Below are 26,888 nucleotides of genomic sequence, written 5' to 3'. Positions count from 1 at the left end.
CAAAGCCACTCCTTCTTTTAATGTGTACAAAATGGCTGCTCCCTCAGATGTACAGTATGAGCTCCATGTGTTAATGATAAGCAAGTCAAAGCTCAAGTCCTCCATAAGGAGCTCCACACTATTGGCTGGATTTGCTATAGTCAGTACTAGCAAGATGAGTGTCACTTGAAAGTGTAATGGTGTATATGTACTGTTTGATTCACACCCCTAATGGTCCCAGCTTTGAATGTTGGGAGGGCCTTTAAAGATAAGGATATGATACTCCTATTACCTTACTGTTGTGGGATGTACTTGCCGGGTTTTATTTCTGTTTATAGCTTTAGTTTGATACCCATGTGAATGGCTGGTTTTATTTTGGCAAATTGATATCAAAATGTCGAAATTTCCCCCTCATAGTAACCAACTGAACTGTATCCTACCAGTAGTTTCCCTCTTACAGGTTGGTCTGGTAGAGATTGAAGTTAGTCCAACTACACCTGTTCCATTACTGATCATATTTGCAATGCACAGTGCAGTCCTAGTCTTCATTCATCTCCTCTCACTGATGCTGGCTACTTTCCTCCTACCTGAACTAGAAGCAGCTGGTACTGGAGATATTAGCAGTTCTCTTGATATTGCCAAGAGTTTCACTGTACAGCTCTGTTGGGTTCTCTCTAACGTCATTGGAATTATTTTACTTATTACAGAGATCATACTTGTTGCTTTCGTCAAGTTCTATCCAACGGAAACATCGGAACATGAAAGCATTCATGCAGCAACAGCTACCATACTGATCCTGTTTGTATTGTGTGTAATGGCAGTTCCTCTTATTATCTACCAGTCACGTGTCGTTGCCAAGCATAAGCTCAAGTTTCATGAGAGAGGATTGGGACGTGCTAGACAAATGCTTGAAGACATGAACTTTCAAATAGGAGAAGGTGGAGAGTCTTCATCAAGAGATGCAACCAGTTACAAACCTTGAACTCTCATAGTTATGTTCATTCATCAACTCATTCATTTTTAATAACTAGTTTTTATAACTATTTAATAACTAGGCGGTTGTTGCCTAGCAACAGCTGTGAACATACACGTGTAGTCACGTTGCTCTTACTTAATTCTGTTCTGGATGTTCTTTAGTTAGAAGATGAACAAAAGGCCAGTAGCAGGTACCACTGTAGCTATTGAATGACTAGTTTTATTCTTTTTAGGACCTTTCCCAATGTTTGGTAAAGTGAACCAGCAAGGAAGAGGGAGGGGTGGATCTAATGCCAAAAGACCAAGAGTAGCTCTTTATTCACATCCTAACAACATCATTGGAGAAGAGGCAGCAATACCTCCTTCCACTTGGAGTAGCAATACTAGCAGCACTGGCTCTTGGAACTGGAGGGAAGCAGCTGAAAAGAAATGGCCTCCACAAGCCTATAGAGCGGGGACTAGGGGAAGGGGAAGGGGAGGATACAGTAACGTTATCGACAGGAAAAGAACAAAGTACATCTGTTTACATGTAATTATTGATTATCTATTGTATGTGAAATTTTAAGTCATTTTAGTCTGAAAGTTTACCTAATTAACATTAATTCTCTCTCCTCCTGCAGTCAAGAGAATGTCCAGCCAGTTCAAGTTGCAGCTCATTCTGCAGCAGCAGGGCCCACTAATAGCTACTACTCTAGAAACACTACCAGCCATTCTTACCCTCCTCTTCCTCCTCCCCATTGTGTCTCATATCCTCCTCCTGGTGGATCCCGCAGTACTTATAATGCTCCTTCACAATACAATCAACAACCATTGATTGATAATACACAACCAACTACCAGTCAACAACCAACGGTTAGAAAAGAATTAGGACAAGAAAGAGAAGGACAGAGATACATTGAACAGGTATCATTACATTTATTTATTTAGTATCATTACAGCTGTTATTATTATTATTATTCCCTAGCCAAAAAAGATGCTTGAAAGCACTACTAGCAGTAAAGGAGTAATGGCAGGAGGGAAAGGAAGGGCATTGAAGAAAGGAGGAGGAATATCACGTGTTATCACTACAACAGGTCAAGGAATACAACAATGGAACCTGTTGAATGGAACACAAGAACACCTCACGTTTGAACTGTTTGGTAAATTATATCCAGTGAATGTTGTGTGCATTTATAATAACTGTAGGTACGGCCATTAGTCTGGTGACTGCTGGTGAGTTTGGATGTCAACAGTTTCTATTGAAGACAAGCAGTGGAACTGTCAAGTAATTGTAATGTTCTTCATAATCCATCATCATCATCTCTCTCTCTCTCCTTTAGGTGTTGCTACTGGGAGATGGTAAGTACATGTATATGATATTATACTAATAATTATTATATACACGTAGGGTGTCAAATTCTCTCCTATTATTAAAGGCCGGTCATATAGGTATTATTAATTACTAAGTACACTAATTAATGGTATATTGATAGAGTTGTTGGTAACTGGGACAGCAGGCACCAGTTCTTAAAGACGGCTTCCCTAAGACCATCAGAACAAGAAGAGGAGCAGTTCCTACCTCAGGTACTAACAGCTACCAATAAACTAATCAGAGAATTAGCTGCCATTACAAATGAGCAGTAAGAACCTTATGGTGAGGGAGAGTACTATAATCCATACTTATTGTTGTACAGTTGATCTGTAAGTGCATCTATTGTAACTGAAACTGTAGCAGGTTTCTTTCAACCACAAGATAGTTATAATTATCATTAAAATACTGACTGAGTGATGAAAATACACAATAATGATTAAAATAGAATGAAATAGTCATTGAATATAAGTATTGATAACAGCAATACGACCCTCCAACTCATAAATCTTCAAAAAACTCGATTCGGGATTTAGTTGAACCAGATTTACTCTAACAAAAGATAAGTAAAACCATCAATAGTGCTGTACTGTTATACTCAAACCTTGTCATAAGTATAGTGCTTATGTGAGCTTTGTCTCACTATTGAGGCATGGATCCTTTGAGTGGTGGAAACCTCAGTCTTGCTCTTTCTCTCTTTCCCCCTCACTCCTCTGACTAGAGGCAATGGAGAGGACTCCTTCTCTTTCTCTTCTTGTTTAAAGTCTGCTACTTCATTTTGAAGTGCTGTTAGTTTCTCACTCAAGTATTGTGACTGCTGCCAATAGTCCTCATGCTGTTTTTGTAATTCAGTAGCAAGATCTTCAGTATTGCTGACATCAACTGAACTGCTTCCATTAGGCAACACATCAACAACTGTATCATTGGAATCACCTAATTCTGATGACAGCTGTATAAATATAAAATAAGAATTAATAATACGTAAAGTATATATTCATACTAGTGAAGTAGGTGTCTTGACTGTAGGTGAAGTGTCTTTGTATTGTAAAGTCAGTGGTGAAGGAGGTGAGTTGTTAATGTGAGCTCTCTCAAGTCGTTTCCTTAAGCTCTCTGCTTCTTGTCTCTCCTGTTGTGCTGTTTGTTGTAAACTTGCTGCCTCCTCCTTTGCTTTGATGACTTTCTTCTTCATGACTATTCTTTCCTCTTCACTCTACAACACAAGCAGGGTTTAACAATACCATGGCTCCTGTCATTACTCCATTATCTTCTCCTCACTTTAATAGCTGAGGCTCTAACTCGCTGCATCTCAGCTTCAGTCTCAATCTTCTTCCTTGTCAAACTGTGTGTTTGTTCTTCTGCTATTTTCATTCTTTCCTCCATTATCTGTGCTCTTGTCTCTGCTGCCAACTGAAAGAGAGGGCTGAGAGATGAAGGTTCTTCATTAATGATGATATACTTTTGCTTGATGTGCCTGTTGGTTCTCCTTCTCTAATGCTATGAGTCTTTCTTCCAGTTCTTTCTTTTCTCTTTCAAGTTGCATTCTTGCTGCCTTCTCAGTCTCAAGCTTGTCTCTCTCCATCTTTTCAAAGAAAAGACATATCAAAATGGCCGGCCTCCTACCCAAAACTTACTATCTTTCTGCTCCTCTCTTCCTTTGCTTGAGCCCTCATTTGCTGTATCTCCATGGTAGCTGGCTTCCTTCTCTTCAAATAAAGGTCATGATTGCCAACACAAAGTTGCATGATCTGAAGGAGAGAGAGAGAGAGAGAGAGAGAGGAAGAGAAGGCAGTGAGTCTGGTAGTGTAATAGTACAAATAGTGACTGCTCAATGAACTTTATTATAGACCAAACACTGGAATGTGCATTAAACTATTAATGTCATCAAACCACATCAAAGCAACCAATCAATATACAGTAATAATGATAATAATAACTTACTAGGTCAGATATTTTAGTTTTTGGTACATAAAATACAAAATCTGGTGAATTCCTGTCCTCTGGCATAATGCAGAACTAATAATAATAATAATAATAATAATAATAATAATAACAATAACAATAATGGTAATAATAATTTATTATTGTCGCTACCTTTTTCCCGTGATATTCAACATTTCTAATCTCACCCCATGGAAATGATATCTTTGGTTGTACTTTATTGTCATGGTTGTATATATTTAGACCATAAGCATCTACACCCAACCACAGCTGGGACCCTTTCTTATTCTAAAAGAGGAGGAGGGATTGAGAGCAGGTGGTGGCAATACATAAAAGGGTTCCTTTATAATTGTGCAATTAGTAACACAAGATGTGCCAAGAAACAAAGTTGCTTTAATAAAAACTATTTGTTTATTATTAATCAACTTACTGTGATCTCAAAATAATTAATTCCGTACATTTCCAAGTCTTGGGCTATTTTTAAATATTCTAATTCAGCTTCACTCCTACAGTATCATTATGACATCATATGACATCACATGACATCATTACTTTAGCATGTTAGTGTGTTTGGTCCATAAGTCTATCAGTTGAACCTCCCACTGCTGGGGAGTGAGATCAAACTGTGTGATCACCTATTAATAATCATTGATTAATTAATATGGGTGTGGCACATTACAATTAATTAATTAATGCGTGTGGGCATACATTTGAAGGTAGTAAGTGCTGGTTATTAAGGAAGCCAGGAATATGGACAGATTCATCATAAGGTCCGTACTATACAAAGGAAGGAGAGAGAGTGTGTGTGTTAATTCAAAAGTTGTAGCAGCTGTACTTCAGATTGTAATGCAAATGATGCTAATAGCAGCGACGCCTCCGGAGAACAATAGATCCTTTCATCAATAATATCTTCCTTACACTATAGTAATAATAATAATAATAATAATAATAATAATAATAATAATAATAATGATAAGCCCCGCCTCTCTTACATGCAGATAGAACAGATGTATTGTTACTTCCATTATTAAAGTGCTCACATCCTCTGGGTAGAACTTTGGACGGAATTTAAAGCCAACGACGCTGTCCTTAGGAATGTGCTGATCAATGATCTATGGACGACAATCATGACATGAACAAAGAAGTGTGCCTCTTATACAGAATCAAATTTGCATTTTTATGAATTTTTAAAGTTGCTTCAAAATCGGACAAAAGTCCCTGTACTATAGTACATGGTCTCGGGCCAAATTTTGCCAAAAATGAAAAGTAGAGAATTCTCCATTTTTATAATTTTTTGATACATATACATGTTCTTATGTTGTGTAGAAAGTTTGAGCTGATTCCGATCAAGTGTGGGCATTTTACAAATCTTTGAAGTTCCTCTTGCCCTGTACAGGTAGAGGTTGTTTCATGTAACTGTATGTCTCACCTTTTTATCGTATCTCAGCCAAGTCTTGAAACCTTTAGCGTCAGTAAACATTAGTCCAAAGTACCAGACCTCCCTCAGTCCCAGGGTCCTCGTCACTAAATCAAACAGCTGTTTACCTGTTGCTTTACCCTGTAATGAATAGGGGCGTGGCTTTACATGTACATGTACATTTTCACATGTAATTATCATTATCATTACAATTATTATTAATATCATCATTCATCATTATGTTTCCTTACTTCAATGGAGAATTCCAGTACAGCATCAATGGTAGTTACCTCAACGTTCAGTTGTTTGCTGGTAATATTCTTGGCCATTTTCAGTGATTGCCTGGTTGGTGGGCGTGGTCACAATAAGCCACGCCTCCAGACACACCCTATCACGAGCAGGAGATTGGGGAAGGTGTTTGCCTGTTTGGTTCTGAATGATGATTCTCTTTCTTTCTACTCCTCTGTTTCCTGCTACCTAGTTCTCTTGATCCTCTCCTCTCTTTCAATGGAGGTCCAGCGAGAAGTCCCTTCTAAAGGATATGATTTCACTAACTATTCCAAGAGTTTTAGGTTTGGAGGGAGGGACAGTTTGGCTGCCGTCTCCCTCGACCTCTCACTGGCCAACCTCTTTCAAAAACTAACAGTAGAGTGCAGGTACGTGTACTATACATGGTGCTCAATGTCATTACATGTTGTCTGATGGTGGATGTGTAGAGGAGTGCTGGGAAACCCCCAGTGGAAGCATTACCGTCACATGCAGCTCTTGAAGAATGACCAGATACGACTGAGCAATGGAATATGGAGATCATGGCACATTCAGTGTTAGCTCCTTTACCTTATGTATGTACCTGTACCTCTACATATTCTCTTCTTCTTTAGTTCAAAAAGGTTGTAAGCCAAAGTTTTGCAAGTTTGCCGTAGACCCAGAAATAGACGTGGCCTCACACAAGAACCCACAGGTCTGTGTATATTAGAGCACTTTATGTGGTACTGTACACGTTACGTTTGTTTCTAATTATTAGAGTGTCGTGATCGAGGGAAAGTATTGGAAGAGAACAAGACAGGCTGTCGCTAATGAATATAGAAAATGGCGCCTCTTTTATAAGAAGAAAAATGTAAGGATGCCTATACAGCTGGTGGGGGAATCAGCTGTACCATAATGTGTACATGTACCTGTAATTCTTTCCTCTTCAATTTAAGACAAACAATTAGAATTTGTGGTTTATTGTAGGCGTGGTCAAACATCAAGAGGATACCAGCAAACACTGGTAATGCACAGGTTAGCCACACCCCTAACCACACCTCCTAATCACACTCTTTATCCTCGTCACTTGTAGCAACAGGAAGGACAGGCAGGGGGAGACATTGCAGTGCAAGCCGACTTAAGTAACACGACTAACAGGTAATTAAAACCCGTTTATACAGGTGCATGTACATGTACTTGTTACTATTGATAGGTTTTCAAACACTTTGTTGCAAGGACTGGAAGGTGAGAGGGTATGGTTGATGGGTGGGGCTTACCAATCATTCTTTATAGATTTTCCTGATCTTTTTATGAACGTAATCCCTCGTCCTGGAGATGAGAGAACCTACATGAGGCCTTTAGTGGAGTCGGCTGAAATGTTACAACCAAATCTTGACATGCTAAACCCAACACTGGACGATCTGTTGGACCACCTGGAACCAATGGAAGGTATTAGGGAGGGGAGGAGCCACATCTATTAATAATTATGATAATTACTTTTAGTGATATTTCCATCATTCAATGGCACGGGCATGAGGGCTGGATCGGTACCGCCTTTTGCTGGTAACACTCCGCCCAGTATGGCCCCGCCTTCTCAAGGAGTGTCTCCTAGCAACATGTACTTAATGTCTGATACTGGCCCCGCCCAGTACAGGAATCAATCTGATATTAATTACGGGAGTTCAATGACATTCATGACTCCACCCAACAAGACAATGGGTAATAACAAGAGTACATAATATATAAAGAGAGTATCGAACGGCCCTATAGAAGACTACTGCATGAGGGCGTATTTGCTCAAAGTCACAATCCGCATACTCCAGTATACTTACCATATCACGTGATCCACCATGTGGCAACATTATCTGGCCCTTAGCTTTTTAAAACTTGGCAATCTCTTCCAATACGAGAAAGGAGCTCGAAAGAAGGCTGGAAAGATGAACTACAAAGGCAGTGCTGCTAGTATCCAGGAGTTTGTGCCCCAAGCACTTGCCAACTCGTGACAATGGCAACTCAATGTCTACGCGATAATTATATTCATTGATAAAGTATACTGGAGTATGCGGATTGTGACTTTGAGCAAATACGCCCTCATGCAGCAGCTTGTATAGGGCCATTCGATACTCTCTTTAAGTATTATATACTCTTGGTAATAATAATGAATAATAATAATACTTGTTTATTAATTATTATTAATTAGATCCTATTCCAGAAGAGGTCAGTAGAACCGGTTCTTATCAACCAATGAGGTCTCCCTATGGAGTGGGCGGGGCAGTTGGAGCCCCGCCCATTAATGAGTACCACATTAATCCCTCGGGGTTTCTCAATCCTCCAGTAGCTCCTACTCATCAAGAGGTTGGTCTGAGACCTGATTCAGAGTCCATGGACCTAGGGCCTGGCCACACCCATCCCAGTCTCCACCCACAGCCTAAGCTGTCATATCAAACTAGTATCATGACTAAACCCACACCTCTTTTCACAACAGATGAGGCCCCACCCTCTTCAATTATGTATGATACGGGGCCACACCCACCAGTGACTACGCCCCAATCATCAGAGCTCTTGTCTTTATACAACACGTACCCTGAGCCATCACTCTATATACAACAGCAGCAGCAGCAACAGTGTGAGCCTTCATCTTACCCTCGTACTGGACCACAGTACAGACTAGGGGAGGAGGTGAGGGGTGTGGCTACTGGAACTAGCCCCACCTACTCCAAAGGAAGTGTTGAGCCCAACATGCAGTTGATAGCGGAACAGATGAAACGACTTGAGGAGGAGCAGCTGGAGCAGATAAGAGAGATTGAGAAGCAACAGTCCATAGCATCACAGCAGTATCTACTGTTACTGGAGCAGTACGTCTCTGAATCAGGTGAACAACCAACACAACAGCAGCAGAAGGACCTAGCTGCTGTACTGTCCAACCCTGCCTCGGTCCAGATTCTTAAATCAATATTAACACACGATGGCTCAAAGAGGTCTCAGAGGGACCCACCTAGCAACGTGGCTCCACCCCTTATTGTTAAACAGGAACTGGTATCACCTCAGCAATCATCATTGGACCTGCAGTCCATGGCAACTGAACCAGTTCAAACTTCAACACCTTCTCAGTTAGTAAAGGTGGGTGTGACCTAGTTATATTAATAGTTATTAACAGTTTAACAGGCTTCCGGCGTTAGTGACTTTCAAAGTCGTCTCTTAATGGCAGCTGCAGCTCAGGTAGGCGGAGCCGATTAATTTATTAATAATTATTAATACCTCAGGCTTGCTCACCCTCAGTATCACCTTATAGTGCCCCACCCACTAGCGGTAAGTATAGTCAGGTGACTCTCATGTGACCTGATCTATTTATAGAAGGAGGAGGCGCTAGTTACCGGACTAGATCTCCAGACATACATGAGAACGCAGGGGGCGTGTCACCTGCTCTATTGGTGGGTATTTATTATAGTTTATGATAAATGACTAGTTTCTTGTAGAAGAAGTTTAAAAATGCTCGTAACTTGACGCCAGATGAGAAGAAGATGTATCAAGAGTTGAGACGACAGTCTCATATCACAGCTGAGCAAAAGAGGCGTGGCAGTATTAAGAACGGGTTTGAGCAGCTCCAAAGTTTAGTAATCAACCCAACACAGCACCCCTCAGGTAAAGTGAGCAAGGCTGTACTTCTGGAAAAAAGTAATTAATAATAACTGAATAAATAAATGTTAGTAATAATTATTTATTTAGCAATCGAGTATTTGGAGAGCAAACACACAGAGAGGGATGCCAGAGAGAAAAGAATTGACCAGTTAAAAGAAGAAATATCAAATTTGAATCAATTAATCACTTCTTGTCAGCAACAGCTACCTGCATCTGGAGTATTAGTCACAACACGACAGGTGAGGGGTGGGGTCAGGGGCTGGAGCTTTATTGCATTTTTATAGAGAAATGAAGAGAACAGACAGCACTTTAAGGAATACGTGCAACAAAGAACCAATCAAAACTATAAGTTCTGGATAGTATCCTCTTGTTAATTACTGGGTGTGGCTTTAATTAAGATTGGCTGATGTTACGATATGAAAGAAAAGCATATAGAGTTCTTGATTTTATTACATTTTCTGATACATATACATGTTTTTATGTTGTGTAGAAAGTTTGAATTAATTCTGATCAAAATTGGATTTTTTACGAATTTTTTAAGTTGCTTCAAAATCGGACAAAAGTCCCTGTACTATAGTACATGGTCTCGGGCCAAATTTTGCCAAAAATGGAAAGTAGAGAATTCTCCATTTTTATTACATTTTCTGATACATATACATGTTCTTATGTTGTGTAGAAAGTTTGAGCTGATTCCAATCAAAATTGGATTTTTTACAAATTTTTTAAATTGCTCCAAAATCGGACAAAAGTCCCTGTACTATAGTACATGGTCTCGGGCCAAATTTTGCCAAAAATGGAAAGTAGAGAATTCTCCATTTTTATTACATTTTCTGATACATATACATGTTCTTATGTTGTGTAGAAAGTTTAAACTAATTCCGATCAAAATTGGATTTTTTACAAATTTTTAAAGTTGCCAAATGTCATTTTTAACTTACAATTCTCCTCCTTAACTCACTGTTTCTAATTATCAGTACAGTATAATATTACAGCATTTGTTCGAGTCCTACAATAGCAGCGTATCTAGTGCTAGTCCAGAGGTTTTATGTCAGTCTGTCCTCTCCTGGTGCGATCAGAACTGCAGCCTCCCCGCCCTCAGACCTGGTACAACACTATTGAATGGTGTCACATTGTTTTAGTTATTCATTTGTTTAGTTGTCATGAGCAGTTTGAAAGAGCTCAGTGTTAAGACCACAATATTGTCTGATCCGAGTAAACTCCCGGAGCAGTTGAGTCAGTATGGATCAGCTCCTGTTCACCCAGCTGGAGCTCAGAGTGAAGCCAAGAGATGAGAGTCTGCCCTCTTACTGAACTATTCATGTACTCTACACACTCACAATAATCTGCTGTATCATCATGATTGTTATTATTATTATTATTATTATTATTATTATTATTATTATTATTATTTGTTGCTGTTTATAGTATTGTTATTATTTTTACATGTAACAAGTGTTGTTGCTAATTCTATTTTGAGAATATTTTTGATTTATTAATAAAATTAATGATAATAGTTCCAATTGGAAGAAGTGGCACCTCATTTTACTGTTTCCATGGTTACAGTATCTATGGCTACCAAATTACATAACAACAAGATGGCGGCTGGTCAGGATGTTCCTTATTGCTTAAAATGGAGTGCCAAAGACGTAGCTGAGTGGATCGGATCGCTAGGTTACCCTCAATACAAGGTAGAGGAGTATTATAAGTATTATTATCATTAGTAACGGCAGGAGTGCTTTACAAGCAACATCATAACGGGAAGGAAGCTCATCTGGATCAACTCGTCCAACCTTCCAAAGATTGGGATCACTGACTGGAAGGACATTCAAGTAAGGAGAGAGAAGAGAGATTGCTATTAATAATGTATGCAGTCTTGATTGAGCAGGTGTTCTTTTACCCACACACAGGTAATATCAAAAGAGGTAAGAGACTTGCTCCATATTGAGGACCCTTGTTGGAACAAAAGCATCTCATTACCTCCAGCCAGCGAACTGCACCTCTTTCTCGAGAGAAAGAGTAAGTCTGGCCGCCATAGCGATGAGTTAACATTCAAACCTACAGCCATGAACAAATCTATTGATTAATTAATAATTATTGTATCATAAAAATAAAACAACAAAGGATGTAAACAAAAATAAACAACAAACATATTCTCCACTATAATAATAATCATAATAATAATAATAGTAATAGCATGATAATAATTGTGAATATTAACCACTGACAGCAAGAGGGAGGGAGAGGGAGGGAAAGGAGGTAGCAACAGATACAGAGGAGGAGGAGGAGTTGTTCCAAACTAGCTTGACTGGTAAAAACAGAGCAACATTATTATAATACTAGAGAATGAAGACCAGAACAATGCATGTACAATAGAATGAGAATACTCTAAAAATAAAAGAGAAAGAATTGATACTATTTTTAGAACACATGACCCATTCTTACATGTTCGTTTTTTCATTTGAAATTCTTTCATGAAATTTGGGACTTCCTTTTCACTTGTTCCTTTCTTGATAGGAGATGAAACCTTAAATAGAAGTGCAAAAATGGAGAATCCTTTTACTTTCATTTTTGGAAAATTTGGCCAAAATCCCTGTACTATAGTACAGGGACTTTTGTCCGATTTTGGAGCAATTTAAAAAATTCGTAAAAAATCCAATTTTGATTGGAATCAGTTGAAACTTTCTACACAATATCAGAACATGTATATGTATCAGAAAATGTAATAAAAATGGAGAATTCTTTACTTTCCATTTTTGGCAAATTTTGGCCCGAGACCATGTACTATAGTACAGGGACTTTTGTCCGATTTTGGAGCAATTTAAAAAATTCGTAAAAAATTCAATTTTGATCGGAATCAGTTGAAACTTTCTACACAACATAAGAACATGTATATGTATCAGAAAATGTAATAAAAATGGAGAATTCTCTACTTTCCATTTCTGGCAAAATTTGGCCCGAGATCATGTACTATAGTACAGGGACTTTTGTCCGATTTTGGAGCAATTTAAAAAATTTGTAAAAAATCCAATTTTGATTGGAATCAGCTCAAACTTTCTACACAACATAAGAACATGTATATGCATCAGGAAATGTAATAAAAATCAAGAATTCTCTACTTTCCATTTTTGGCAAATTTTGGCCCGAGACCATGTACTATAGTACAGGGACTTTTGTCCGATTTTGGAGCAATTTAAAAAATTCGTAAAAAATCCAATTTTGATCAGAATCAGCTCAAACTTTCTACACAACATAAGAACATGTACATGTATATGCATCAGAAAATGTAATAAAAATGGAGAATTCTCTACTTTCCATTTTGGCCCGAGACCATGTACTATAGTAGAGGGAGTTTAGCACTACAATACAATAGTACTACAAAGAGCACACACTGTACTACAGTAGTTATTACACTATACAGCAGTGTACAGACATGTACCTCAGTGTCTTTTCTTTTTGCTAATAATTCTTTCTTCCAAGCTGGGACTCCACCCTCTCCCTTCTTCTCACTGTCGCTAGGCAACTGTTTCCTTGGTGACGGAGGTGGTCCCCCTCCAAGTCGTCTCTTAAGAATGAGGTCTTTCTTCCATTGAGGGAGCGACGGGTCAATATCTGTTGGGGACATCTCCTTATCAATGGGAGTGGCTGATTTAGGTGTGGCTGATTTGGGTGTGGTTTTATTATCCTCTTCTTTGGTAAGAGGTGTTATTGATACAGGAGAGGGTTTAGGTTTCTCCTTTGGTTTGATCTTGTCTTGTGTTGTATCGCTAGGTCTAGCTTCTTCTTTGCTAGTGAGAGTCTCTTTATCAGCTCCTCCTGGTTTAGTTGCCTCCTTCAGTTTCTTCCTCTCTTCCAGCCTCTTCTTCCAACCAGGGACACTGTCCTCCTGTAATTAATAAATAACAACAACTACAACACAATATCTATTACTTCATTTTCTGATTCTTTGTCTTGTTTCATTTCTCCTGGTTTATTCTTACTGCTGCTGCTGGTAGTAGCACTTGGTACTTCTTCTTTCTTTGAACTGCCTCCAGTGGCAGCTGCTGTTGTCTCTCCCTCTCTCTGTCTCCTTCTCTCCTCTAGCCTTTTCTTCCATGGAGGCATTTCTTCATCTTCATTTTTCTTCTTACTATCCTCCATTTTCTTCTCTTCCTTTTTCTCAGTCTTCTTCTCCTCACCTCCTGAAGTTGTTTTCTCTTTTGTTTTACCACCAGCTCCTCCTCCTCCTCCTAATTTCTTCTCCTCTTCCTCTCTCTCTCTTTCCATTCTTCTTTCTTCAGCTCTTTTCTTCCATGATGGTATCTCTTCTTTCTTCTCCTGCTGCTTCCCTTCAGCTTCTCTTTGCTTCCGTCTCTCCTCCAGTCGTCTCTTCCAAGCTGGCACTTCCTCCTCCTCTTCCTTTTCTTCTTTTTGTCTTCGTCTCTCCTCAAGACGCTTCTTCCAGGCTGGGACATCCTCCTCTTTTTTATTTTGTGTCTCAGAACGCTTATCTTTAGAATCATCTAAACTAACTTTGCTTGATCCAGACCCCTTATCTGCACCAGACCCCTTATCTGTACTGGTCACCTTGCTGCTTGATTCAGAATTTTTATTTGATTCAGAACTCTTGTCATCTTTAAAACTGCTGGTTGAATCAGAAATTTTGTCTGATTCAGGCCCTTTATCTGTACCTGACCCCCTATCAGTACTGGATCTCTTCGACCCCTTATCTGTACCAGACCCCTTATCTGTACTGAACTCCTTATCTGTACCAGACCCCTTATCTGTACTGGACCCCTTGTCTGTACCGGACCCCTTATCTGTACTGAACTCCTTATCTGTATTGGACCCCTTATCTGTACTGGACCCCTTATCTGTATCAAAACTCTTTCCTGCTTCAGAAATTTTATCTCCTTTCTCTGCTTCAGACCCCTTGTCAAAACCGGACCCCTTGTCTTCAGTGAGTTTATGGTTCTTGTCAGCTGGTGACAATGGTGACACAGGTGAGACACTGGCCGGGGACAATGGTACGTTAATTCGCTTTGGTTTTGGCTTAGGAGGGAGTTTCTTAGCTTTAGGACTAACTGGAGTAGGTGTGGTCAGTTTATCAGTGGGTGTGGTTAGTTTATCAGTAGGTGTGGTCACTGTATTATCACTCAGTGGGTCTTCAGTGGCCGTCACTAGTTTTGCTGCTGCTCCAATTGGTAACTTGTTCTCGATCTTCCTCCGTCCAAAAGATGGTGATCCAGTTATTTTACTGCCAAACTTGTCATCATCTCCAAACAATGAGCTACTTCCCTTGTCATCTTTCTTTGCTGATGTGTCTCTTTTTGGTGATAATGGTGACTTCTCTCTTCTTCCAATGATTGACTTTATGTCTTTGCTAGGCTCAGGCTCTTTTGGAGGTTCTTTAGTGTCAGTAGGAGCTGCTGTAAGTGGCTTCTCTTCAAACAGATCTTCATCAAACAGGCTGGCAGCTGTCGGCTTCTTCTCTTTCTCCTTCTCTTTGATGTCTTGGAACAGGTCATCGTCAAAAAGTGATTTGGCTTTGTCTTTTGCTGATGGCATCTTGTCTTCTTTCTTTTCCTCCATCTTATTTCTGGACTCTGTCTCATCTTCAAAAAGGACTAGTCTATCTTTATCCTTCTTTTTCTTCTCTTCCTCTCTCTCCTTCTCTCTCTCTTTCTCTCTCTCCTTCACATTCCTTATAGCATCAGCTGCTGCTCTATCATAAGCTGATACATTCACTTTTGAAGAGCGAGTCTTTCTTAACGGCTTCTCCGGCCCTCCCAACTTTGATACCTCAATAGACCCAGCAGGCCCAGTAGACCTGCTAGCAGAGGGTGGAGCTACTCTCTCTTTCTCTTTCTCTTCTTCCTTTTGCTCCTCCTGCTTCTTTTCTTTGCTCGTAAAATCAGTTTTTGTTTTATCCAACAAGCTAGTCAGTTCACTGTCGAGCAGCATCGAGTCATCATTAAACAATGATGGAACCTCTTCCTTAAACAGAAGTGAGTCAACGCGGCTGCTGCTACTATTCCCTTCCTTTGGGCTCCGTAACGTCACTCCAAGAGGAGATGGGTCTGGTCGACTGGGAGTGGTTTCAATAGATACTGGTTGCCGTGGTGATGATGAGTGCTGAGGAGAAGTGGCTGGCTCATGGCTGGGAGACTCTGCCTTGTCTCCTTCTTCTTCTTTGATTGATATCCTGCTCATGCTGGAGAGGCTGGAGGTCTCTGACTGAAGGTCATCGACCGAACGTTGACTGATATCATCTCCATCTTGATTCCGCCCCTTCTTCTTCTTAAAGAACTTGAATGATGAACGAGGAGAGGCTTCAACATTTCTTAAGCGTGACATGTCAGGTGAACTTGTATTTGAAGATTTCTTATTCGGTTTAGCTTTTACGGCAGGGGGCCCCTCCAGCCTGTCCTTACTGCCACTGCTGGCACTACGGGATAGCTTAGAGTTCTTCTTGAACAACTGGGCCAGGCCTGATATAGCCCCACCCTGAGGCACACCCACCTTTGCTAATATCTAAAGAAATAAAATAATAATAATAATAATAATAATAATGTATATTACTATAAAATGTACATAAAAATATCTCATTAATTCAAAAAATGTCAATAATCATGTTACATGTGCTGTATTGGTGTACTTACATTAAGAGGAGTAGAGTTACTGGTATTATAGCTACAGTAAGCTGCATATTATGATGTACTGTAAGTGCTGAACTAATCATTATTAATATTGGTAGATGTACTGAAGGTGGTTGATGCACTGTATCATTATTGTATTAACAATATTGATCAGACTTTAATATACACACATGTACTACAGTAAATGTATCATAATGAATGGAGTGTATGAATCAAAACAAGTCATTAAACTAACAAACAATGGTGTCATCAGTCACAAGAAAGTCAGAGGGTTCCTTTACCTGTTTCTCTCTCTCTTCCTCGCTCTGCGGAGGGCTACTCTCTATGATGGCAGCACTAGTGATGCTCCTGTTCCTACTGGTGAAGTCATGAGATGAGGCCTCCAGGAGGACTTTGGGGTCGTACGACTTTCTCTTTTCATAATAATCATCTCCAACCTTGTGAGCCAGGTGCCCAGGGAGCCTCCTTTGCTGGAGTCCTTTCCCGTGGCCGAGGTAAGCTTTCTGTCTCTGGGCAGCTGTGTCCAGCATTGAATAGCGTTGCTAGGGAGATATAATGTTTATTAATTACATATGGATCTGATTATGAAGCAACACAAACAAACAGATCCATCAGCTTCTATTCACATTATTATTGTTAGTGTGTCACGCAATGGTGACGGTTCAATTCTCAGCAGTACATGAATTAATGTACTAGTACACACATGAGGACATGAAGTGAATAAACACAACAACTTCATATCCACACACACACACACTCCAGTCATTGATCATGTACATGTACATGTACATAATACACAATCTATTGTCATTAAGGAACCTCCTACTAGTCTACTTGTCATTATTCAGTGAGTGTAACGGATCAAAGAAGGAGAGTCAACCTGTTTACAACCAGACACTAGGTCATAATGGCTTTATTGATACATGTACTGTCACTACAAGCTAAGGTTGTGTTTAATAATTAAAACAAGTTTAAAGAATATAAGTAACGGGATATCTTTACAAGGCAGCCATTTTCTCTTCTCATATTACAAATTACTACCTCTTGAACCATGTACATGTACATGTACACTACTGACAGTCTGACATTACTGCAAACTCCTCTCTCTCCCTTTGACTTACCACAGCATCAAAATCTATTTTACTGAATTGTGCCAAACTCTCAGGATTAAGCTCAATATCATCAACCTAGAGGAGGGAGGGAGGGAGAGAGTAGGAGAGAGAGAGGGGGGGGAGAGGGAGAGAGGGGGGGGAGAAAGAGGGAGGGTGAGTACGTACATGTCTGTACACTGTACACAGGTTATCATGCAGTTAGTATTATCAAACTTACATTTTCAGTCTCCTCGTCGTTGGGCTCTTCATGTTTCGATCCGTTTGAAGTCAGAGAAGGTTTCTTCCCAAGGTCAGTGATGGAGGGTGTTACCCTAACAGTACGAGGGGCAGACCCTGGGCGTGGTTTGGGCTTAGGTTGAACAACCGGAGGCTTCTTAGACTAAATAAATATAATTAATAGTTTAAAATAACAATTGTACTACATCTTATCAGACACACACACACATCACCACACCTGTAATTAATTCAAATACAGTGCAGCTGCTACCTTGTAATAACTACTAATAACTATTGAAGGCATCAGTAGAATGATTAATAGTGATCACAAGGTTTGACCATTTAAAGTAAAGTAATGTATGGCCATATTAATAATAATGATGATGATGATGATGTTAATGTATTGATGTACAGCATATACTGTTGTACATGAGAAGCTGTAGAATATAAACTAGTGTATGAGTCATAGAGCAGTACCTGTGGTCCATTCTCTTTAGTGTCATCAGAGTCCATTGTAATCTAGAAGAGAAAGGTCATAATAAAATAAAATTATGATTAGCTCAATGTTATGTTTATCAATAAACAAGTATTATCTTCACAAGATGATAAATAAACAAAGGACAAGAGGCTTGAGCTAAGAGAGTGGCGGGTAACAGCTCAAAAGAAGGTATCAATTGAACAGAAGGCTACTGGAGGCATACACCGTAAGCTGTACATTAGCCAATGACAGGTGAAGATGGCAAGCGTGTAGCTGTTTATTGTGAGCAGAAATACCTCAAGAAAGAGAAGGAGAGGATTAGATTGAGAGACCTGAGCTATTAGTGTCCAGGAGTAGAGAGAAGAGCTGACAGAAAGGGAACCTTCTCTCTCTTTATCACTTCACCTTTCTTCCCTCTATCTCTATCTCTGCAGGAGCAGGCAGTCTATGCGTGGGCGTGGTCTAGTAGGAAACTATACGGAAACTTTACTAATAATAACCAGAATCTAAACGGAGATTGTACAATTAAAGTATCCGGGAATTCCATGGGTGTGGTTTACGTTATTAACAATAAAATGGCTACCATTGCTCAAGCTAACAAACGTGTTTTATACGTTGGCGGCTTATCGGAAGAGGTCAATGAAAAGATACTCCATTCTGCCTTTATTCCTTTTGGTGATATTGTGGACATTAGCATTCCTCTGGACTACTCCTCCCAGAAGCACAGAGGGTTTGCTTTTGTGGAGTTTGAAGCAACTGGTAAAGTTATTAACAGCATTGCTACATTAGCTAGCATCATGTTAGTATTATTATTAATGTAATGCTAAGAGGCTGTTGCACAAGGATTTGTATTTTCTAATTATATGAACACAATGAAATTTTGAAAAAGGGAATTTTAGCCCCTCCCACAATATGATTATTCCTCAGTGTTTGTTTGTTTATGTTCCATTATTGTAATTTCCTTTGTTTATGTTTACAAGTACTAATAATACATCAAGTACTAATAATACATCAAGTACTAATAATACATCATGTACTAATAATACATCATGTACTAATAATACATCATGTACTAATAATACATCATGTACTAATAATACATCAAGTACTAATAATACATCATGTACTAATAATACATCATGTACTAATAATACATCATGTACTAATAATACATCATGTACTAATAATACATCATGTACTAATAATACATCATGTACTAATAATACATCATGTACTAGTAATAGATGTACATGTATATCTATTGGTCCTTGGCCAAGTTTACGATAGTAAGAGTAAATATGGAACTATACCAGTATACGTGATGTCCTGCAGTTGTACATTCTTCTGTTATCTAATTATAATGATGTGCCTTTGAACTCTTGTTCTTTACAACTTCTTGTTCCAAATTCTGACCATATCAGTCTAATGAAACCTGCTCTCTTCATTTCCTACCATTTTCTCTCTCTCTCTCTCCCTCTCTCTTTATGACACATTTAATCTGATCCATACACTACAGTAGTAACAGTTTGTGAGTGAGTGTGTGTCATCAATTGTGTTGTGTCTATGGGGACCATTTACATTTATTACCACCTTATCTTGCTATTACTCATTAACATTATTATTATTATTATTATTATTATTATTATTATTATTATTATTATTATTATTATTTTATTATTATTATTATTTTATTATTATTATTATTTTTAATATTATTTTTGTTATTGTTGTTTATTCTAGAGGATGCAGCTGCTGCTATTGATAATATGGATAATTCTGAAATATTCGGACGTACAATCCGAGTGAACATAGCGAGACCCAAGATGCTGAAAGAGGGCAGTTCAAGGCCAGTCTGGTCAGAGGATACCTGGATCAAGACATACGTGGGGAAGACACTGGAAGAGAGAGAGGAAGAGAAGGGCGTGGCTGAGGGAGAGAAGGGCGGGGCTGAAGGGGAGGAAGGGGAGCCTCCCACCAAGAAACATGCTAAACCTCGTGTCTATTTTGATATTCTGATTGGTCAATCTTCTGCTGGTCGTATTGTGATGGAGCTACACTCAGACATTGTACCTCGGACTGCTGAAAACTTTCGTATGCTTTGTACGGGAGAAAAGGGATACGGGTTTAAAGGGTGTCCATTTCATAGAATAATACCAAAGTTCATGTGTCAAGGTGGAGACTTTACCAATCGAAACGGGACAGGCGGTAAATCTATTTATGGTAACAAGTTTGACGATGAGAATTTCCAATTAAAGCACACCAAACCTGGTCTATTGTCAATGGCTAATTCAGGTCCTAATACCAACGGGTCTCAGTTCTTCATAACCCTGGATAAGACCGGCTGGCTGGATGGTAAACATGTGGTGTTTGGGCAGGTTATTGAAGGATTGGATGTTGTTAGGGAAATGGAAAGAGCCGGAACCCAATCAGGGAAGACAAGTAGATCAGTTGTAATATCAAACTGTGGAGAAATATAAACTCAAATACATGTACATGTATTTAGATTATGATGTATGCTTCCCTTTTGTTGTTTAAACTTGTTCAGTGGCCCTTGGCTTTGTTTATTAATAATTTCATCATTTTAGTTCAACAATTCCACTTCAATTGATAACCAATATGGCAGTTCCTTAATCTGCTAATGTTCCTTGAAGCCGTCACTGCTTGACTTTGACTCTTCATGTATTGTACTCTACTCAAATATAGAGCTGCTCCTTTTGAAACCAGTGATCATTAGTTTAATATATTCCGGACTAAAGGTAGCACTTTAGAGCCAGCAATAGCAATCAGTGGGGTGAAAAGTAAATAACTTTAACTAAAATTGAGTGAAAATAGTCATTGAAAATTGGAATGAAACATTCAATATATTGTGATGGATGATGAGACACTAGTTTGTATTGAAACAAGTTCTCATTCCTAAGCTTGGGATGTGTGACGTCACGTGACGTGTAGAGTAGCTTATACTGGGAGAGGTCGGGAAGCAAGTCAGAGAACAGACACTCTCTCTCTCCTTGAGTTGATAATGGCTGACCTGGAGAGTGTTCTGGCTGATGTGTCTTACCTAATGACGATAGAGAAGTCCCGCAATCCTGGAGCAAAGACTTTAAAGAAGATAGTCCTGCCTGACAACAGGTACAGAATTATTATCAGTAGCCATGCCACAGTTCAGTTGCTGTGTCTTATTTTAGTGTCCATGACGTGGTCCACAAGTGGCTCTCGTTCAAGAATGAGCTCAACTTTCACAGAATACACAAGCAAAGAATGGGTACTCTACATATAGAGGGAAGCCTCTGGATATTATATTAATATCACTCTCCCCCTCCCTCCCTCCCCCCTCTCTCTCTCCCTTTCTCTGGCAGGTACTTATTTTCTTGAGAAGTTCATTCCCCCATTGTGTGTTACTTATTCATTCCTAAAGGCGGTAAGGCTTTACACACTACAACTGCTTTGGCTACCTCCATTTTCCTCTTTCAATGTTTTATTATTATTAATATATCCCTGGCATGTTAATTGTGTGTTTAATAACATTGGACCTTCATCAACTCCAGGAAACTGTAAAACCTCCTTCTCTCTCTCTCTCTCTCTCTCTCTACAGATTCTTGATTACGAGAAGACGTCCTCCATTGTTAGTAGACAAAAGAAAGCTAAACAGATTTATGATAAATACATTTATGCTGACATGCTGGCAATGTCCTCAGTAAGTGTTGCCATGGTAACCTCGTTGCTATGGGACATGTAGGCTCTTGTTTGTGGGTGTGGCCAATTTTTTATCTAATGCACCTTTTTCATTTTAGAAAATTCCTAAAGAAATTACGGATAAAGTGACAGTATCGTTAAAAGCAAATGAAGTTTCAACAAAATTATATGGGGTAAGGAGTATTGGCTATCCATTACACGTGAATGTGTTAATGGTCCTCCCTCCATTGCTACAGGAGATTAAAGAGTATCTTTATGACGAGTTGACTGGTCTATACATGAAGGACTTCATTCACAGGTACATGTACTTGTGTATTGTTGTGATCTGGTGGAATTTCTTTGATTTTTATTAATAATCTAATTTATTAATCAATTACTCTTCTCCATTATTTGAATACTACAATACAGTAGCAGCTGTACCTCTGTGTGTGTGTGTGTGTGTGTGCTTTAAATTAGTTGGCAAGTGTCTTTGGCATAACATTAGTAGTAGCTGTTGTACTTCATTTTGTTTGTATTTTATTACAAAGAACTGGAATTTCCTGTTTTTGTAAATTCTTACATACACACACGTTATATTATTATTATTATTATTATTATTATTATTATTATTATCATTATTATTATTATTATTTATTTTAGCTCCCATTATGTTCGTTACTGTCAATGGAAATACATTGAACTATCAGTCCCTCACACAGTAAGTCATGAATTATTATTATTATTAATTTTATTTATTTATTTATTTATTTAATTCAGATAAGTTTAAGTGATTTCAATGTTCATCGTATCATTGGTAGAGGAGGTTTTGGTGAAGTGTTTGGTTGCCGGAAAGATGATTCTGGGAAAATGTAAGGGACCATCTCATTAACTGTAGATTGGTAGTTATGATCACTGGGTGGGTGGTGTTAGGTTTGCTATGAAACTGCTCGACAAGAAGAGGATTAAAGTGAAGAGAGGAGAACTGCTAGCACTGAATGAAAGGAATATGCTGGCAAAAGTAATTATTAATAGACTATTATTAATTGACTCATCCACTATTAGGTCAACAGTCCATTTGTTGTTAATCTTTATTATGCCTTTCAGACTCCAGAGAAGTTGTGCTTCATTCTTGATCTAATGAATGGTAAATTCTTTTTTATAAATTTTAAAAGCGTCTCCAAAATCTGACCAAAGTCCCTGTACTATAGTATAAGGTCTTGGGCCTTACTTTGCCAAAATGGAAAGCAGAAAATTTCCAATTTTTATCATATTTTTGATGCATATACAAGTTCTTATGTTGCATATTAATTATTATTAATTATTATTAATTAGGAGGTGATCTTCATTATCATTTGACTCAACATGGAGTATTCAACGAAGCAGAAGTACTTTAATTAATTGATTGATTGATTGATTACTTCATTAATTATTTATAATTAGGTTCGGTTTTATGCAGCTGAACTAATTCTGGCACTTGAGCACATTCATTCTCAGCTGATAGTCTATCGGGACCTTAAAGTAATTAATAATAATAATAATGGATTATTATTAATCACTTCCCCCTTAGCCCTCTAATGTCCTGTTGGATGAGGCCGGGCACATAAGGTTATCTGATCTTGGACTGGCTTGTGAGTTCTCTGATCGGAAACCTTCTTCCTGTGTGTAAGTGACTCACGTATGTTAATGTTCATGTCTTCATTGTATGTCTGCTAGTGGTACCCACGGGTATATGGCCCCGGAGGTTATTCAAAAAGGAGTTCATTATGATAAAAGTGCTGATTGGTTCTCTCTTGGTTGTGTCCTTTATAAGCTCCTCCGTGGGTAAGATATTAGGATCAGTACAGGTTCTTCTCATTACTTGTCTTTTCTTTCAGTCACAGCCCCTTCAGGTCACAGAATAAAGATGAAGTGGATCAGATCACACTCACAAAGGTAAGACAGTACATGTACTCAAGTACAGATACAGTGATCGTGATGTATGTTATGTGAATGTATGTTGTAGGAGGTTACTATGCCTAGCTCATTCTCTCCTGGTGTCTCTCAATTATTAACTGGACTGCTGGAAAAGGACCCTACTAAAAGACTGGGCTGCCTGGATACAGGGTTAGACTGACACCCACGCACATAATTAATTAATTAATTAATTAATTAATTAATTATTGTTTAGGGTTGATGCTATTAAAGAGTTACCGTTCTTTTCTGATCTCAACTGGGACGATGTGATGGAGAAAAAGGTAATATATCTAATAGTTATAGACTAGTTATTGAGAGTGTGTTCCCTTCAGTATGCCCCGCCCCTAATCCCACCCAGAGGTGAGGTGAATGCAGCTGATGCTTTTGATATTGGCTCCTTTGACTCTGACGAGACAAGAGGAGTTAAAGTATATAATAATGGAATATCAGTTAATAACGTAATACTGTATAGTTAAATGATGAAGATCAGAAGATGTACAGTCGATTTAATGTGGTGGTATCTGACAGGTGGCAGGCAGAAATGATGGGTAGGTGTGGCTTATTTTTAATGCTCCGCCCACTATTAATTAATTATTATCATTGCAGAGAGTGTGTTTGACTCAGTGAATCAAGATAAGGAGAAGCAAGAAGGAAAGGAGCGATCAAAAAGCAAAAATGGAATATTACGTAATTAATAAATAAATTAATTAATATGCTGGTTTATTGCTGTATAGCATTCTACACTGCTGATGGATCCTTCACTGATGACTCTCTCCTCCAGGGCTATGGGAGCAAGCAATCAACAGCTGCCATGTTCACCCACTGGCAAAGGAAGTATTTTAAACTCTATCCAAACAGGTTGGACATTGGAGACAGTTTTACTGTAAGAGTTGATCACTTGATGATGTTAATGTCCATCTTGTACTCTAGTCGATGAGCAAAGGTTTGGTCTCAATAAGTTTCACGGAGTCTTCAATTTTAGTCGAATCAAAACAGATCAAAGGAACGGACATCATAAGACTCCAACCAATAGGAACAAGGAGAGAGACATGTATAAAGTTTGAGGTACATTAGCTCCCATTGTCTCATCTGTACATTATTAATGTCCTTTAGTCACAGCTGGAGCACCAGATGTGGTTCCGGTTCCTCAGAGATGCTATACACAAACACGACTCCACGAAGGACCCAAGTGGCCCCATAGCACTGGAAGATGGAGGACTCATTCAGAGGAGACAGATATCGGACAGTCCAGCAAGAAGGGCACGGGAACTTGGATACACCAGGAGTGTCCCCATTCTATAGGTCGTTGCTCAAACCAAACCCATCCATAATCACAATGAATGTGGGAAGCCACACCTCTTTATTGTAGTTCAGACCGTTTTTATATTGTGTAGTGACCTGGTCAATATTAATTTTTATTATTAATTATTATTATTATTGTTTTCGTTAATTTCACATACACTTTTTCATGTTATTTTTAACCGTATTTCAGCACTATTATGAACGATTGTTATTCTTATTTTGTTCTTATGTCCTGTATTCTGTGGTACATTTCAAGGTCAAGTCCCTCCATCAGACGATAGCAATGAGCTTTAAGCCACACCTCTCCTCTGAGGCCCTGGCCCCGCCCCCTCTTCACCTCCCCTATGAACTGATACACAGTTCCTGGTGAGTATTTGAATGGCTGCACTGAGGAAATATCAATCATTAGTTCATTCTCTTTATAAGAGAGGGACAGGACCTGCTCAGAGTGTAGAGCACCGCTGACACCTACTACTCTAACCAAAGAGGAGAGCCATCCTCTTCTCACCAACTCTCCTATCGACACAAAGGAGGCATGAGGCTTAGAATCCATCAACCATCGATCCTTGATCCATTCACTTCAGTGTGTGCCTACTGTCTAATCAATCGGTGGGTGGGACTCTGGTTACTATAGTTACTATGGGGTGGGGATAAGTTCTGCGCATGCGCTATGCTCAGTTAAGTTGCAAAGATCCAGCCCCGCCCTTGTTTACTCCAGATCTAGAAACAAAGGCAATGGCTTCAAGTCGCACTGAGAGTACAAGGAACCTCATTCACTCCAGCAGCTCGCATAAGCTCCGTCCAAGGCCAGTGACAGTATCTGGGGTCTCTGTGGCCTCCACAACTTGGCTAGCCTGCACTTTCTTAATCATCATTGGTCTGGTTGTTGCCGCAGGATTCCCCCAATGGACCACTATCAACTCACCTACCACCTCACTCCAGGCCATTAACATTGAAACAGGTTTATTCTACATGTGTTACACCCCAGGACTAGGGCAGGACTCCAGTGTGCAGCCAATTTGCTCTCTTTACGTCTATCCTGAGTTCTCTCCTTCAAACAGGACAAATCTGGCCAGTATTGATCTCAGTGATATTGTCTATCTCTTTACTAGTAGTATCTGCTATGGTGTTGGTACTTGCCTTATAATGCTATCCCTCATTATTGGAATTGTGGCTTATTGTAAGCCCAGAATAAAGGAGAAGTCCATATACCTTGTGGCTTTTGTACTGCAACTATTTGCATGTAAGTTATTTCAAATCATCATCATCAACATTATTAAATCCATTATGAATTATTAGGCCTGTTTCTTCTTGCTGGGATGGTTCTTTTTCCTCTTATATATCATTCTGATTTTGCTCGTCAGTTTTGTGGTACTCAAGCAGATTATTATGTCAGAGGAAAGTGCAGCGTTGGTTGGTGTGCTCAGTTGGCCATGGTGGTCGTTAGTCTCTCATTTTATTTGCCACCTCTGGCAATATTCTCAATGAATATTGCCGACGGGTTGAAGTCCTATGGCTGCTGTTAAAAAACTGCATATGCACTCTTCTTGACATGATTTTAGATATTATAACTGCATTATTGTTATTATGAAGTTTATAATTTTTTAAACTGATGTTCCACTTCAAATATTGAAACTGGTGCTCCTTCCTTCTCATCATACTCTGTCCATTCCTATTTAATATAATAGTAACTATTGTTATTATTATATTTTAAGTTCTTTACTTTTGAGTTCAGATCTATGTCAGTAAATGGTGTTCCACTGTCTATCCCAATGGCAGTAAATCCAGACTGCAAATGAAAAAATAATTGTTACTATTAATAGGTGTTACTAATATTAGTAACAGACTATGCATTATGTTACTATTATTAGTAACACATTAAAAGTATATTATGATTACTCTTGGGTCAAAGTCAATTGGTTCCAGTCCTCTACAATCAAATACCACTATTGTCTTGAACTGGAGATTATCTTCAAAC

The 26,888-nt window shown here is 38.9% G+C and overlaps 10 protein-coding genes across 12 annotated transcripts in view; 7 read left to right on the top strand and 3 right to left on the bottom strand.

The window, feature by feature from the left end:
* The first annotated feature begins 131 nt into the window (after window positions 1–131).
* LOC100634763 (protein orai-2-like) lies at window positions 132–1,033 on the top strand. Its single transcript, XM_019993170.1, has one exon. It carries the CDS (start codon window positions 374–376, stop codon window positions 959–961), a length of 588 nt encoding a protein of 195 aa, XP_019848729.1. The 5' UTR covers window positions 132–373; the 3' UTR covers window positions 962–1,033.
* A 23-nt stretch (window positions 1,034–1,056) lies between these two features.
* On the top strand, window positions 1,057–2,685 carry LOC109580225 (uncharacterized). The gene is made up of 8 exons (XM_019993169.1): window positions 1,057–1,145; window positions 1,188–1,467; window positions 1,575–1,857; window positions 1,919–2,093; window positions 2,140–2,218; window positions 2,274–2,292; window positions 2,342–2,382; window positions 2,427–2,685. The coding sequence occupies exons 1-8, from the start codon at window positions 1,124–1,126 to the stop codon at window positions 2,575–2,577; spliced, it is 1,050 nt and encodes a 349-aa protein (XP_019848728.1). The 5' UTR covers window positions 1,057–1,123; the 3' UTR covers window positions 2,578–2,685.
* Window positions 2,670–6,004, bottom strand: LOC100638929 (merlin-like). Its single transcript, XM_011411848.2, has 15 exons — window positions 5,909–6,004; window positions 5,670–5,798; window positions 5,233–5,352; window positions 5,076–5,159; window positions 4,949–5,017; window positions 4,793–4,875; window positions 4,671–4,746; window positions 4,394–4,528; window positions 4,241–4,315; window positions 3,934–4,047; window positions 3,759–3,881; window positions 3,578–3,709; window positions 3,303–3,512; window positions 2,907–3,251; window positions 2,670–2,854 (listed from the first exon to the last, which is right to left on the bottom strand). The coding sequence occupies exons 1-15, from the start codon at window positions 5,984–5,986 to the stop codon at window positions 2,804–2,806; spliced, it is 1,824 nt and encodes a 607-aa protein (XP_011410150.1). The 5' UTR covers window positions 5,987–6,004; the 3' UTR covers window positions 2,670–2,803.
* Window positions 6,005–6,144: 140 nt separating this feature from the next.
* LOC100638802 (carbohydrate-responsive element-binding protein-like) lies at window positions 6,145–10,950 on the top strand. 2 transcript variants are annotated; one of them, XM_019993167.1, is made up of 18 exons: window positions 6,145–6,313; window positions 6,374–6,480; window positions 6,539–6,618; window positions 6,682–6,774; window positions 6,891–6,938; window positions 6,997–7,061; window positions 7,117–7,148; window positions 7,197–7,352; window positions 7,407–7,622; window positions 8,104–9,023; window positions 9,069–9,122; window positions 9,167–9,212; window positions 9,258–9,334; window positions 9,380–9,545; window positions 9,630–9,781; window positions 9,827–9,901; window positions 10,517–10,646; window positions 10,698–10,950. In XM_019993167.1, the coding sequence occupies exons 1-18, from the start codon at window positions 6,165–6,167 to the stop codon at window positions 10,832–10,834; spliced, it is 2,703 nt and encodes a 900-aa protein (XP_019848726.1). In that variant the 5' UTR covers window positions 6,145–6,164; the 3' UTR covers window positions 10,835–10,950. The 2 variants fall into 2 exon arrangements, with proteins under 2 accessions (XP_019848726.1, XP_003384154.1); XM_003384106.3 differs by having other exon boundaries at window positions 9,380–9,578; window positions 10,698–10,949.
* A 158-nt stretch (window positions 10,951–11,108) lies between these two features.
* On the top strand, window positions 11,109–11,769 carry LOC100638674 (sterile alpha motif domain-containing protein 15-like). Its single transcript, XM_003384105.3, has 3 exons — window positions 11,109–11,230; window positions 11,273–11,371; window positions 11,450–11,769. The coding sequence occupies exons 1-3, from the start codon at window positions 11,111–11,113 to the stop codon at window positions 11,624–11,626; spliced, it is 396 nt and encodes a 131-aa protein (XP_003384153.2). The 5' UTR covers window positions 11,109–11,110; the 3' UTR covers window positions 11,627–11,769.
* A 74-nt stretch (window positions 11,770–11,843) lies between these two features.
* LOC100638545 (uncharacterized protein DDB_G0284459-like) lies at window positions 11,844–18,451 on the bottom strand. 2 transcript variants are annotated; one of them, XM_011411829.2, is made up of 9 exons: window positions 18,280–18,451; window positions 17,983–18,024; window positions 17,507–17,668; window positions 17,299–17,364; window positions 16,459–16,719; window positions 13,470–16,052; window positions 12,979–13,425; window positions 11,985–12,066; window positions 11,844–11,927 (listed from the first exon to the last, which is right to left on the bottom strand). In XM_011411829.2, coding segments are annotated over exons 2-9 (3,639 nt in total). In that variant the 5' UTR covers window positions 18,019–18,024; window positions 18,280–18,451; the 3' UTR covers window positions 11,844–11,925. The 2 variants fall into 2 exon arrangements, with proteins under 2 accessions (XP_011410131.1, XP_019848722.1); XM_019993163.1 differs by having other exon boundaries at window positions 18,316–18,451.
* A 78-nt stretch (window positions 18,452–18,529) lies between these two features.
* LOC100638419 (peptidyl-prolyl cis-trans isomerase E-like) lies at window positions 18,530–20,587 on the top strand. The gene is made up of 2 exons (XM_003384103.3): window positions 18,530–18,742; window positions 19,724–20,587. The coding sequence occupies exons 1-2, from the start codon at window positions 18,559–18,561 to the stop codon at window positions 20,458–20,460; spliced, it is 921 nt and encodes a 306-aa protein (XP_003384151.1). The 5' UTR covers window positions 18,530–18,558; the 3' UTR covers window positions 20,461–20,587.
* Window positions 20,588–20,928: 341 nt separating this feature from the next.
* LOC100638292 (beta-adrenergic receptor kinase 1) lies at window positions 20,929–25,155 on the top strand. Its single transcript, XM_011411847.2, has 23 exons — window positions 20,929–21,112; window positions 21,169–21,245; window positions 21,340–21,401; window positions 21,576–21,677; window positions 21,775–21,849; window positions 21,913–21,974; window positions 22,316–22,373; window positions 22,433–22,524; window positions 22,586–22,673; window positions 22,718–22,799; window positions 22,988–23,040; window positions 23,096–23,173; window positions 23,223–23,317; window positions 23,369–23,476; window positions 23,530–23,587; window positions 23,658–23,758; window positions 23,823–23,889; window positions 23,941–24,036; window positions 24,081–24,156; window positions 24,215–24,295; window positions 24,343–24,491; window positions 24,539–24,673; window positions 24,722–25,155. The coding sequence occupies exons 1-23, from the start codon at window positions 21,003–21,005 to the stop codon at window positions 24,908–24,910; spliced, it is 2,094 nt and encodes a 697-aa protein (XP_011410149.1). The 5' UTR covers window positions 20,929–21,002; the 3' UTR covers window positions 24,911–25,155.
* Window positions 25,156–25,265: 110 nt separating this feature from the next.
* Window positions 25,266–26,523, top strand: LOC105316726 (lipoma HMGIC fusion partner-like 3 protein). The gene is made up of 2 exons (XM_011411846.2): window positions 25,266–26,153; window positions 26,210–26,523. The coding sequence occupies exons 1-2, from the start codon at window positions 25,574–25,576 to the stop codon at window positions 26,434–26,436; spliced, it is 807 nt and encodes a 268-aa protein (XP_011410148.1). The 5' UTR covers window positions 25,266–25,573; the 3' UTR covers window positions 26,437–26,523.
* Window positions 26,458–26,888, bottom strand: part of LOC100638163 (UPF0587 protein C1orf123 homolog) — a 2,923-nt gene continuing 2,492 nt past the window's right edge. Inside the window, 3 exon segments of the mRNA XM_019993166.1 lie at window positions 26,458–26,582; window positions 26,634–26,699; window positions 26,810–26,887. Of these exon segments, the coding sequence (XP_019848725.1) occupies window positions 26,505–26,582; window positions 26,634–26,699; window positions 26,810–26,887 (222 nt within the window). The 3' untranslated portion in view covers window positions 26,458–26,504.

This window comes from Amphimedon queenslandica, unplaced genomic scaffold, assembly GCF_000090795.2.
Source record: "Amphimedon queenslandica unplaced genomic scaffold, v1.1 AMPQUscaffold_13500, whole genome shotgun sequence".
In the NCBI taxonomy this organism is placed as follows: Eukaryota; Metazoa; Porifera; class Demospongiae; order Haplosclerida; family Niphatidae; genus Amphimedon; species Amphimedon queenslandica.
This window is presented reverse-complemented; position numbering and strand designations above follow the sequence as displayed.

Bases quoted from the DNA above. Each gene is read 5' to 3' on its own strand.
- LOC100638802 (XM_003384106.3), top strand. From the start codon at position 6,165: ATGGAGGTCCAGCGAGAAGTCCCTTCTAAAGGATATGATTTCACTAAC. The intron at 6,481-6,538 runs GTTAGCTCCTTT...CTTCTTCTTTAG, and splicing joins GAGATCATGGCACATTCAGT to TTCAAAAAGGTTGTAAGCCA. The intron at 10,647-10,697 runs GTACAACACTAT...TCATTTGTTTAG, and splicing joins CCTCCCCGCCCTCAGACCTG to TTGTCATGAGCAGTTTGAAA.
- LOC100638545 (XM_011411829.2), bottom strand. From the start codon at position 18,018: ATGGACTCTGATGACACTAAAGAGAATGGACCACAG. The intron at 17,365-17,506 runs GTAAGTTTGATA...TCCCTCCTCTAG, and splicing joins ACGACGAGGAGACTGAAAAT to GTTGATGATATTGAGCTTAA. The intron at 16,720-17,298 runs GTAAGTCAAAGG...ATATCTCCCTAG, and splicing joins AAATAGATTTTGATGCTGTG to CAACGCTATTCAATGCTGGA.
- LOC100638929 (XM_011411848.2), bottom strand. From the start codon at position 5,986: ATGGCCAAGAATATTACCAGCAAACAACTGAACGTTGAGGTAACTACC. The intron at 5,160-5,232 runs GTAAGAGAGGCG...TTATTACTATAG, and splicing joins TACATCTGTTCTATCTGCAT to TGTAAGGAAGATATTATTGA. The intron at 4,316-4,393 runs GTAGCGACAATA...TATTATTATTAG, and splicing joins TTGAATATCACGGGAAAAAG to TTCTGCATTATGCCAGAGGA.
- LOC100634763 (XM_019993170.1), top strand. From the start codon at position 374: ATGTCGAAATTTCCCCCTCATAGTAACCAACTGAACTGTATCCTACCA.
- LOC100638674 (XM_003384105.3), top strand. From the start codon at position 11,111: ATGGCTACCAAATTACATAACAACAAGATGGCGGCTGGTCAGGATGTT. The intron at 11,231-11,272 runs GTAGAGGAGTAT...TAGTAACGGCAG, and splicing joins TAGGTTACCCTCAATACAAG to GAGTGCTTTACAAGCAACAT. The intron at 11,372-11,449 runs GTAAGGAGAGAG...ACCCACACACAG, and splicing joins CTGACTGGAAGGACATTCAA to GTAATATCAAAAGAGGTAAG.
- LOC109580225 (XM_019993169.1), top strand. From the start codon at position 1,124: ATGAACAAAAGGCCAGTAGCAG. The intron at 1,468-1,574 runs GTACATCTGTTT...CTCCTCCTGCAG, and splicing joins ATCGACAGGAAAAGAACAAA to TCAAGAGAATGTCCAGCCAG. The intron at 2,383-2,426 runs GTATTATTAATT...GTATATTGATAG, and splicing joins ATTAAAGGCCGGTCATATAG to AGTTGTTGGTAACTGGGACA.
- LOC100638419 (XM_003384103.3), top strand. From the start codon at position 18,559: ATGGCTACCATTGCTCAAGCTAACAAACGTGTTTTATACGTTGGCGGC. The intron at 18,743-19,723 runs GTAAAGTTATTA...TGTTTATTCTAG, and splicing joins TGTGGAGTTTGAAGCAACTG to AGGATGCAGCTGCTGCTATT.
- LOC100638292 (XM_011411847.2), top strand. From the start codon at position 21,003: ATGGCTGACCTGGAGAGTGTTCTGGCTGATGTGTCTTACCTAATGACG. The intron at 22,525-22,585 runs GTAAGGGACCAT...GGGTGGTGTTAG, and splicing joins AAAGATGATTCTGGGAAAAT to GTTTGCTATGAAACTGCTCG. The intron at 23,318-23,368 runs GTAAGTGACTCA...TATGTCTGCTAG, and splicing joins CGGAAACCTTCTTCCTGTGT to TGGTACCCACGGGTATATGG.
- LOC105316726 (XM_011411846.2), top strand. From the start codon at position 25,574: ATGCGCTATGCTCAGTTAAGTTGCAAAGATCCAGCCCCGCCCTTGTTT. The intron at 26,154-26,209 runs GTAAGTTATTTC...ATGAATTATTAG, and splicing joins TGTACTGCAACTATTTGCAT to GCCTGTTTCTTCTTGCTGGG.